This window comes from Zosterops lateralis (assembly GCF_965231275.1).
Source record: "Zosterops lateralis genome assembly, chromosome: 26".
Taxonomy (NCBI): Eukaryota; Metazoa; Chordata; class Aves; order Passeriformes; family Zosteropidae; genus Zosterops; species Zosterops lateralis.
The window spans coordinates 366,448-377,658 of record NC_139786.1 but is presented as its reverse complement, the minus strand read 5'-3'; the positions used below and the strand labels follow the sequence as shown (position 1 = coordinate 377,658).

Below are 11,211 nucleotides of genomic sequence, written 5' to 3'. Positions count from 1 at the left end.
AGCCATGATGTGCGAGGTGATGCCCACCATCAGCGAGGGGGACCCTCTGGGGCCCCCCCAGGGCTCGGAGGCAGACGCTGACTTTGAGCAGCTGATGGTGAACATGCTGGACGAGAGGGACAAGCTGCTGGACACGCTGCGGGAGACGCGCGAGACGCTGGCGGTCACCCAGAGCCGCCTGCAGGAGACGCTCCGGGAGCGGGACCAGCTCCAGAGGCAGCTCAACTCGGCCCTGCCACAGGTGAGGGCGAGCAGAGCCTGCCCTGAGCCACACCACACAGAGGGGTTGGATGTGGGGTCTTAGCTCATAGCTCCGGGAGGGTTGGCTTGGTGTGGCTGGTGATGCTGCTTCGAGTGTCACGCCAGCAAATCCTGTAGGTTCCCTTGGGTTAAGTCACAACCAGCTTGGACATCTCCCCTTCTCCTCTGTGCCCTTGCTGGTCTGTTAGGAGGGGTAAGAGTGCAATCCCCCCTGTGCACAGGGGAGTGGGTGTGGAGAAGGGTTAAAGCACCCCAAGGACACCCCAGGGTGAGAGCAGGGCAGATGCAGAGCCTTTGCTTCCCGTGGGGACGGTCAGTGTGCTGGGACAGCCCTGGGGAGCACAGAGCTCACTGCAGGCAGCACTTGCTGCCTCCAGTCAACTCCTTGGGATATTGGGAAGGGCTGAGCCCACAGTGGCACATTAGAGGGGGGCATTGACCATTAATGTTCATCACTTTCCTTCCCCACTGAGCAGAGCAGCCCCCTGCTGCCCCTTCCCTCACCAGGAATGGGGCTCCTTTCCCCCAGCCCCATTCCCCACTGGGGCAGTGGCACTTCTGTGTCTCCATCCTGGTCCTGAGAGGGGACACTGGAGGCAGAGCTGGTGCAGGGTGGGGACAGGGACATCTCAGGGAGCAGAGGACAGTGAGGCTGCCAGAGGCCTGTGCTCAGTGAGCACCCCAGGGCTTGGAGAGTCAGGGTTTGCCTTGGGGCTGCTGCTGGTTCTCTGCTCCTGGATCTCCCACCTGCAGGGCCCTCTCCAGAGGCCTGGGTTTGATTTCCACAATGATGTTCAGGCTAGAAGAGGGTGAGGTGGATGGGCCCAGCCTCACAGGGCTGTGCAGGATGAGTCTGAGCTGCCCAGCATCCCTGTGGGGTCCCAGGGCTCAGACCTGGGGGAACAGGGATTTTGGGGGGCTGTTATTGCTCTGCCCCGGTGTGGGGATGGTGTGGGAGGCAGGAGGCTTTGAGGGTTTGCATTAGTTCTGACTCTGCAGTGCTGCAACCTGAGATCCTCCTGGGGTCTGGAGCACCTTGGAGAGATGGGAAATGGGTCAGAACTGGTGGCACGAGCTGGGACACAGCTTAGGCTGTTGGCTGGGCAGCTCTCTGCATCCCTGCCCTGTCTGGATGGAGGAAAGAGCCTGGGAATCACTGCTCCATACACAGAGCTGGGCTGGTCCTGCCTCTGCCCGAGATGCCGAGAGTAAAACATCCCATAGCCCTTCCCAGAATCTCCTGGGATCCCTCTGGACGAGTTCCTACCTTCCTGAGATGTACCTGGGTGTTGGGCACATCCAGTCCCGGCATCGCCCCCCTGTGCTGGGGCTGTGTCCCCCTGCCCCCCGCCCTGCAGGGACCAAGCCGGGTCACCCCGGGCTGTGCCCGCCCCACCGCAGCCCCCGGATTAAGGGATGCGCGGATTTAGAGCCTCAGCTCCGCTCCGGGGCCGGGCCCTGCAGCCTCGGGGTGTGCTCGGAGCCATCTGGGTCAGCACAGGGACAGCGCTGTGCCTGTGACACTCCGGGGCTGCCCGGGGCTGCCTCTGCCCCCTCCGGCCCCGGGGTGTGACTGGGGGATCCCATGGGGAATTCCCCGGAGCGTCCCCGCGGTCCCTGCTCGGGCTGGGGGCCCCCGGTGCCCCCCGTGGCCACCCCCGGACATGAGGGCTCGGCATGAACACGGGAAACAAATCCACAGGTGCTCCCCTGGCCAATGGGATTAATCCCAGGATGTGCATGTACCAGGTAAGTGGGGCCGGAGCGCGGGTCCCTCCCCAGGACACACCCCACAGCTCTGTCCGTGGGTCTCTCCCCAGGACACACCCCAGAGCTCTGTCCGTGGGTCTCTCCCCAGGACACATCCCTGAGCTCTGTCCCATCCTCTTCCTCCTTCTCTCTGAGATCTTTTAGCCCAGGACCTTCCTGCAGTGTCTCAGACCCCATTGGGAATGGGATGAAAGCTAAATTTCTGGAAAAAACCCTTCTCTGAGGGTGGGATTGGGCATCCAGGCTCATCAGCAGCGTCCCCTGGGTGCAGCCAGGCTGGGGGATGATGCGCTGCCTGGTGAGGCTGGTGAGGATCCAGCTGGGGATGTGGCACCCTGCACCCTCTCAGGGCACAGTGGCAGCTGGATGCTGCTGTGTTTCCGTGGGATTCAGAGAGACAGGCTGGGAATGTGCATCTGGTGCAGATGCAGGCGTGGGGCAGGCAGGGGATGTGCCTGTGCAGGGCAAACCCCCTGGCAGGGATGCTCCAGAGGTGCTCCAGAGGTGCTCCTGCCTGTATCTCCCATTCCCTCTCTCCTGTGTGTGTCCCTGAGCCATCCCCACCCCCAGTCCATGGGGCATCCCTCAGCCCCCAAAAGGCAGAACTCCAGGGCAATTTCCTGGGGAGACTAAGCTGCCTTAATGCTTCTTACATGATTTATTTATTTATTCATGTGGGAGCGCTGAACACGACTTAATCGGGCTGAAAGCTCCAGCTCCAGCCCCCCTGTTCTGCAGGGAGTTGATGGCTGAGGTCTGAGCCCTGGGTGGGTTCTGTGGGCTCTCAGCAGTCCCCCAAGGCCCTGGAGCTGCTCCCAGCCTCCTCCTGCTCAGCCCTCCCAGCTCAGTTTCTCTGGGGGCAGGTGCCACCAGGGGATGTGACATTCAGGGTGACATCCAGATGTGTTCCCAGGGCCTGGTTCTGTGTGGGATGGAGCTCCTCCCTGTCCTGCCATGGCCTGGGGGTTTGGCAGGGCCCAGATGTGTCCCCAGCTGTGCCAGGGGGAGAAAATGCTCCCAGATTTCACAGGGCTGAGGGCTGTGGGCTGCCAATGGCCACAGAAACCCCCTGCAGTTCCCACTTCCATGAACCACTTCTGCACCTTCACTGGGCTGCATGGAGAGCTGAGATCTGGCCTTTTTTGGGGTGAGCAGACCTCCTAAGACTTCCCAAAGTCCCAGGAGCTGGGCCAGGTCCTGACATCAAACAATCCCATTTAACTTCAAATTATATCTTAAATTAACTTGGAAAGACCAGCAGGTGAATGAGAACCTCAGGAGCCCTTGGTGGGGAAAACAAGGGGGTAAGACTCTGAAAGCATCTCCAGATTTTGGGAAGGATGGAGGGATGTGGCAGCTGTGTGGGACCACTGGAGCTGGTTGACTAGGATGCTGAGATGTTGGATTTCTGCACAGTGCTCCTCCCTGAGCAACCCCAGGTGGAGATACACACCCTGAGGGAGGACACTGATCCCCCATAGATGGTCTCACAGAGCCCCAGTGTTGTGTCCAGGAGGTCTGGGATGTGCTGGGGGTGGGTGATGGTCGGGGCCCTGGGTTTACCCAGCAGGATTTAATCTGTGTAATCCCAGGCTACAACTGCTGGGGTTTTGTTTATCCCCTCATCTCCCATTTGGGGCTTTCTCTTCATTCTGCTCCACTTCTGGGACAGAAGAATGGGGTGATGGGGCTCTCACATGATGGATGGGGCTCTCCCTCCTGTGCAGAGTCAGCAGCCCTGATTTCCCAGCACGGGCATCCTTCCCACGCATCCCCTGCCGCTCCTGTCAGGAGCAATCACTCCAATTAGGAGCTTTAAAATGCCATTAATCCTGCAGCTGGAGTGGCTTTGTCCCCAGGCTTGGGTGCATTGGAGCAGCAGCCACAGCAGCTCCTGCCACAGACAGGGAATTCTGCTGGCCCGGGTGTGATCCTGCTGCATCCCTGTCTGTGCTGGGGTGGCACTGGGAGAGACACAAAGGGGCCCTGGCCTGAGGGCTTTGGTATTTCAGCTTTTCTGTGCCACAGGCCTTGGAGCCTTCTCCTCCTGAGCTGCCTGAACCTCTCTGTGCTTTTCCAGCCATCTCCTGGTGCTGGTTCCTGGCCTCCCTCCAGCTCTTCCCTCTGCCTTCCCCCCTGATGCAGCCAAGAAGGAAAACCCTAAACCCACATCATGCCTGGTGCTGACTGAAGATCCGAGTCCCAGTCCACAGCATCCCACTTCAATACCTTGTGTGGTGCTGCAGGTCTCCCTCCCTGCTCTGACAGTGAAAACAGCATTTCTACATCCTGCTCCATCCCTCCATCCTGCTCCATCCTGCTCCTTCCCTCCATCCTGCTCCATCCTGCTCCATCCTGCTCCATCCCTCCATCCTGCTCCATCCTGCTCCTTCCCTCCATCCTGCTCCATCCTGCTCCTTCCCTCCATCCTGCTCCATCCTGCTCCTCCCCTCCATCCTGCTCCATCCTGCTCCATCCTGCTCCATCCCTCCCTCCTGCTCCCTCTCACCCCAGGACTTGAGGCCAGGGTCAGTCAGTCCCATGATGGAGTTTTGGTTTTCCCAAACTGCTGGGCTTCCTGCAGGGGCCTCCCAGGCCGTGTCTCACTGTCCACCCTTGGACTGGAGATCAGGCACGTCTCCTTCACTTTCTAATCTCCTTATAGGTGTCCCTGCTTAGTCTCAGAGCTTGTTAGAGCTGGGCAGGCGCCTCTGCCCTGCCTGGGAGACTGCTGGCCATGGCCAGGGCAGAGGAAAATCATCTGGATCCTCTTTATCTCCACTTTTCTGGGCTGGGCCATGGCACACACCTGTGGATGGGGTGGAGGCTGCACTCACAGTGTGACACTGCAGCCCTGAGCTGGGGACAGCTCGTCATGGTCCCCACCTTGCCTGGGGCCTGTCAGTGACCCAGAGCAAGGTGGTGGCACTGGCACCTGGCACAGCTGGGGCTGAGGGAGGCGCCTACAAGCAGGAGCTGGAGTGATTTATTCCTATTTTTTTATTCCCAAGGCACCACACTCAGGCCCTGTGTACCCGGCTGACCTCACTGCTGGCCCGGCTCGCCGCAGGGCTGTTGCTATTTTTGATGTTAATGTTCATTTTTGTAGCTTTTCCCCGAGGCCGGGGGGACAGTTATCAAGGGCTCTTTGATTTGCCAGGGGGTGCTCAGGGCCTGGCCCGGGATGTGGAGCACAGAGCAGAGGATGCAGGCAGCATTCCCATGGGATGGAGGGTTTGGGGAGGAGCAGGGAAGGGCTGGCAGGGGCTCTGTGCTGTGCCCACCCCTGGCTGTGGCCCGCTGACCGCCTGTGCCCGCTGCAGGGGCTGCCTCTCCCTCTCTACAGAGGATTTGCTCCCTTTTAATCCCCTCTTTCAGGATGAAATGCTGATTGCGGGAGCATCTGTACAGCCCGGCCGCCGCAGGCAGGGACTGCGGGAGAGGAGGCTGCGCTGGGGGTCCCTGTCCCCGGGGCTGGGGCACCTCTGTCCTCTGTCTGCCTCCAGAGCCCTGTCCCACCCATCCCTGTTCACTCCAGTGGGGAGAACATCCCTGTCCCTGTCCCTGTCCCTGTCCCTGTCCCTGCCCTGTTCACTCCAGCGAGGAGAACATCCCTGTCCCTGTCCCTGTCCCTGTCCCTGTCCCTGTCCCTGCCCTGCCCTGTTCACTCCAGTGGGGAGAACATCCCTGTCCCTGCCGGCCACGGGGCAGAGCAGGAACTTCCCACCTTCGCAGATCCCGAGGCTTTGGATCCGCGGTGTCCAAAGGGATGTGGGGTGGCAGTGACAGGCAGGAAAGCAGCTGTTTATGGGGACAGTGACCCTTTCCCTTTCCCCTCACTGTGCCCTGCTCAGCTCCTGTCCCACTGTGGGGTCTGAGCTGCACCACCATCCCCACCTGTCCCAGGCCACAAACCCCACCAGGGGGACAGGGGAGGGAGAACGTGGCTGGGCCAAACAGATGAAAAAGCTCTGGATTTCTCCAGAATTTCAGCTGTCACAGGAGGCTTCACTCGGAGCTGAGCAGAGCATTTGGTTCAGCCTAAGCCTCAGTGCTTTGCTTCAGTTTGAAGGGCTTTTATTTGCTAAACCTGAAAATTAAAGTGAAAAAGAATTTCATGCTGCAAAACAGCTCTTGAAATTTGGTTTGTTAATGCTCCATCAAATCCTTCTCAGCTTCTTCTGAAATCCTTTGCCTTTTAAAATTCTTCCCAACAACACTGAGGCCGGTGTGAATTTATGGCGCGTGGCCCCATTTGCATTTCTCACCCGAAGAAATCCCAGCTGCAAAACCTCACTTGGGCCTGGCACCACGGAAGAGCAACTGGCGGTGCTCCTGGGCTCACCCAGGTGCCTGGGGTTCATTTTTTAGGAGAAAGGGAACCCTCCTGCATCCGAGGGACTTCAAGTTTTCCTTCCCCTCCAGCACAGCCACAAGTGTGTGGTTTTTCACCTTGTCTCAAGGGATGTGCTGGGTGTGCAGCATTCCAGGGCTCTTCCTTGCTGGCTGTCACATCCCTGGAGGGAGCAGTGGCAGCAGCAGGAGCTGGTGGCTCCCGGCACGTCTCCTGCCGTGCCCCATCCTGGAGGTGCTGCACATGCAGCTCCCTGGGCCTCCACATGCTGGACTGAGGCAGAAACTCTTTCTTTTGGAAGGAAGTTTTGGATGATTGCAGGTCCTGAGGCCATGACAGAGGCTGGCTGGGGGCCAGGGGACTTATCCTGGCCACTTTGTGGTGAGTTTTAGACTGATGGGGTGCTCCAAGCTGGGACCTGCACCCAGGGGACAGTGGGAATGGGAACATGCTGGTGGTCTTGACTGGGATGCTTTAACTGCCATCAGCCACCTCTGCAGCTGTAGAGCAGTTTCTCGTGCCACTGGACATCAAACCAAGCGGGATAAACCTTGAGCTGCTGTTTTCCTGGTCCAAAGCATGAGGGAAGCCAGGAATAAATCCCCTCCTGGCCTGGCTGTGTCTCTCCACGTTTCCCATGGTGTTACCCTGGCGGGTTTGGATGGGAAATGCCGTGCTGGGGGCCCAGCAGTGGGGCTGCAGTGCTGACTGTGTCCCTCCTCTGCCCTGCCCTGCTCTCCCCAGGAGTTTGCCACGCTGACACGGGAGCTCAGCGCCTGCCGGGAGCAGCTCCTGGAGAGGGAGGAGGAGATCTCAGAGCTGAAAGCCGAGCGCAACAACACCCGGGTGAGCCTGGGGGCCCTGCTGCAGACCCTCACCCTGTCCCTGTGGGGCACCAGGGGCTGCTGGGCCCGTCCCAGCAGTGACAGCTGCTCTGTCCCTCTGCAGCTCCTGCTGGAGCACCTGGAGTGCCTGGTGTCCCGGCACGAGCGCTCCCTCAGGATGACCGTGGTCAAGCGCCAGGCCCAGTCGCCATCCGGGGTGTCCAGCGAGGTCGAGGTGCTCAAGGCACTCAAGTCACTCTTTGAGCATCACAAGGCACTGGATGAGAAGGTGGGAAAGCTGGTGGGACCTCTCCTGCTCAGAGCTCCTTCTCCCAACACTCCGCTCCCTCCCTGCTGCTTTGTGTTGTTAAGGTGACGTGGGGACCCTCAGCAGGAAAGTCTTGGAGATCCCAAAGTGGCATTGAGGAGCTGCTGGGGCTGCCCAGTGGATCCTCAGGGGGACAGGGAACTCCCCCAGGTCACTCTCAGTGTGGTGGCATTTGACACCCTGGGTCAGCATTCACCATTCCTCCTCATTCATTTACCTCAAGCATCTCCTTCCTCTGCTGGGAGACCTCTCCAGGCTATTCTGGCCACAGATCTCCAATAACTGGCCCAGCCTGTTGTCTCCAACACAATTTCACAACCCTCCGTGATGGGCTGGATGATCCTGAACCTGTGAATCCACCTGAGTCAGCCCAACAAACAGGCCTGGGAGTGTCCCTAAATCCTGGTCACCCTCATCCCAGACAAATAACAGCCTTTCCCGTTGTTTCACTCCCCTGCAGGTGAGGGAACGCCTGCGAGCAGCCTTGGAGAGAGTGGCCACCTTGGAGGAGCAGCTCGTGGATGCCCATCGGCAGGTGAGGGGTACCTGGGCACCTGCTGGGCTGGGGGTGCTCCCCACTGCCTCTGGGAGTTCATGTGGTGCTTGCATTCAGTCAGGTTTGATGTAAGGCTTTTATTCTAAATTTGCTGTTTACTTGAAGATTTGGCTCTGTTTAAGGAGACCTTGTAAAAATTGTGAAGAGCATTTGTCTCACAGGTGGCATTTCCCTGTTGTTTGCTCTTTGGAATCAACTGACAAAACCAGTCTGAACCTCCACCCTTTGACCACACACCCCCATGCCCACTGAACAGTATTGTGAGCTTCCACGTCCACTTGTTTCTTGAACACTTCCAGGGATGGTGACTCCATCACTGCCCTGGGCAGTTGTGCCAGGGCCTGACCACCCTTTCAGGGACAAAATTTCTTCCTGATGTCCAACCTGACCATCCCCTGGCACAGCTTGAGGCCATTTCTTCTTGTCCTGTCCCTGTTCCCTGGGAGCAGAGCCCAACTCCCTCCTCCTGTCAGGGAGTTGTGCAGAGCCAGAAAATCCCCCCAATCCTTCTTTTCTCCAGGCTCTGTTCCCTTCCCTGGACATGCTCCAACCCTTCAATGTCCCTCCCAAACTGAGGGGCCCAGAGCTGCCCCCAGGAATGCAGTGTGACCCCAGCAGGGCCAGCTCAGGGCTGATCCTCCAGTCTCCCCCCAGCCAGGAGCAGGACTCTGGCAGGGATCTGGTGCAGCTCCTGCTGTCTCCCAGTGCTGAGGGCCTGTTCCTGTGCAGGTGGCAGCTCTGCAGCAAGGCTCCAGCCGGGAGCCCGTGCCGGGCGAGCGCGACGAGAGGGAGCCCAAGGAACCTGCCCCGAAGCTTCCCTGGAAGGTGGGAGCCTGGAAACCCCTGGAAAACCCCTGGAAAACCCCTGGAAAACCCCTGGAAAACCTGCTCTGGCCCTGCTCAGTGAGGCTGTCATTTCTCCCACCTTCCCGTTGCTGCCTCCAGGGTGCTGAAAGCCTTTTTCCCTCTCCCCTGGGTGCAGCCCCATGGGAAATGCCCTTCCTGGTGGATACAGCCCATTTCTGAGAGGGAGGGGTTTGCTCAGGTGCTCCAAGGGGTTCTGCTTCCCAGAGATCACAGGATGGGGAGAGGCTTTAAAGGCCATCTCATTCCAACCCCCACCATGGGGAGAGACTTTCACCAGATGCTCAGGGGAGCCCTCAACCACCCCTACCCCATCATTCCTGTAAGAAGCCTCATCCCTGGCTGGTGGAGGCTGTTGCTGGGGGTCCCAGAGCCCCCTGTCTCCATTTCCACCCCATCACCGAGTCCCTGCAGGGCCATATTCCCACTTTGAACAGCTGCAGGCTCTGCCACAGCCTGGGAGATTTGGATTATCCCCACACCCACCTGCCTCTCTGGTGCCTTGCAGCGTCTCTCCAACGGCTCCGTCCACCCCGACGACGAGGCCGGGCGGGTGGTGGAGCTGCAGGAGCTCCTGGAGAAGCAGAATTTTGAGGTGGTCCAGGCCAAGGAGCGAATCTCTGCCTTGGCTGCCAGCGTGGCCGAGCTGGAGGAGGATCTGGGCACTGCCAGGAAGGATCTGATCAAATCTGAGGAGATGAGTAGCAAGTACCAGAGAGACCTCCGGGAGGTGAGTCCCTGTCCCCCTGCACTGCCCAGCAGAGACCTCACAGCTGCTTCCACTGGGCTGGGAAGGGATTGGAACTCCTGCTGTGGGCAGAGTGTTCTCCAAAAGAGGCCACTGCCTTTGGGAAATTGTCCCCAGGTCCACCAGCAGGACTTCCCTGGGATTACAGACAGGCCCTCAGGTGTGCTGCACACCTGGGGCAGTGACCTGTGTCCTCTCTAGAGAGTTCTCCTGTGACAGTTTGACTCTTCCTTTATCACTGTTTCGTTCTGCTGTCCCTCATTCTCGTGTCAAGGGGGGTTTTCACACTCAGGGTGTCCCAGGCCTGAAGGAGCTGGATGTCCCTGCTGTTCCCAAAGTGCTGTCACAGGGCAGGGTGTGACAGCCCTATCCCTTCCCCAGGCCCTGGCACAGAAGGAGGACATGGAGGAGAGGATCACCACGCTGGAGAAACGGTACCTGGCAGCCCAGAGAGAGGCCACCTCCATCCACGACCTCAACGACAAACTGGAAAACGAGTTGGCCAACAAGGAGTCCCTGCACCGCCAGGTACCAGAGCTGGCCCCAAAGTGTCCCCCTGCCCTGGGGACCTGGGCTGGGGGTGGGACATGCCCAGGGCAGTCACCCTGCTGTCCCACAGTGCGAGGAGAAGGCCCGGCACCTGCAGGAGCTGCTGGAGCTGGCGGAGCAGAAGCTGCAGCAGACAATGAGGAAGGCAGAGACGCTGCCCGAGGTGGAGGCAGAGCTGGCCCAGCGCATCGCTGCTCTCACCAAGGCAAGGACCAGGGAGGGGCTGGGAGATGGAGGGGCTAGGGAGGGGCTGGGGGCTGGAGGGGATGGGAGGGGAGGGACTGGAGAAGAAGGGCAGTGCTGGGAGCACTGGAGGAGCTGAGTCTGGGGTTGGGAGGAGGAGGGCAGGGCTGGGAGCAGTGGAGGAGCTGGGTCTGAGACTGGAGAAGGAGGGCAGGGCTGGGAGCAGTGCAGGAGCTGGGTCTGGGGTTGGGAGGAGGAGGGCAGGGCTGGGAGCAGTGCAGGAGCTGGCTCTGGACACCCCCTGCAGTGATGCAGCCCCTGGGCAGCCCAAGGCATCCCACACTCCTCCCCAGCTGTGGCCTCTCTGTCCCCTGCCATCAGGGACAAGGCACTGCCTTTAAAGGACACCTGAATGTGTCCTGCACATGTGGGGTTTGCTCCCTTCCCTCAGCCCCTTTCTCCAAGGCAGGGATGACCTTGTCAGTGTGGATGCCCTTTGGCTTGGGTGAGACTCCTGTAGGATGAGGAGAAAGAGGAAGCACCAGGCTGGATTTTGGAGGCTGCAGGCCTGGAGGGAGGGGTGGATGGATGTGGCCATCCCTGCCCTTCCTGGGTTCTGGAATGGTGTTCAGGCCCTCACAGAGCACCTCCAGCTCCTGCCACCTGCCAGCAGGGCTGGTTTGGGCTCACAGGGAGCCCTGGCAGGGATGCAGGCAGTGGGAGAGAGCCCTGCATCCCTCAGATGCAGAGATGGACAGCAGGATGCAGCAGAGC

At 59.7% G+C, this 11,211-nt stretch overlaps 1 protein-coding gene across 1 annotated transcript in view; it reads left to right on the top strand.

Annotated features, from left to right (window-relative positions):
• Positions 1 to 4: 4 nt before the first annotated feature.
• PPFIA4 (PTPRF interacting protein alpha 4) overlaps positions 5 to 11,211 on the top strand; it is a gene marked incomplete at its 5' end in the record, with an annotated part of 28,393 nt that continues 17,186 nt past the window's right edge. The window contains 8 exons of the mRNA XM_083878679.1: positions 5 to 241; positions 7,130 to 7,231; positions 7,334 to 7,498; positions 7,998 to 8,072; positions 8,823 to 8,918; positions 9,466 to 9,687; positions 10,087 to 10,233; positions 10,325 to 10,459. Coding sequence (XP_083734805.1) covers positions 5 to 241; positions 7,130 to 7,231; positions 7,334 to 7,498; positions 7,998 to 8,072; positions 8,823 to 8,918; positions 9,466 to 9,687; positions 10,087 to 10,233; positions 10,325 to 10,459 — 1,179 coding nt within the window. The remainder of the gene's footprint in view (positions 242 to 7,129; positions 7,232 to 7,333; positions 7,499 to 7,997; positions 8,073 to 8,822; positions 8,919 to 9,465; positions 9,688 to 10,086; positions 10,234 to 10,324; positions 10,460 to 11,211) is intronic.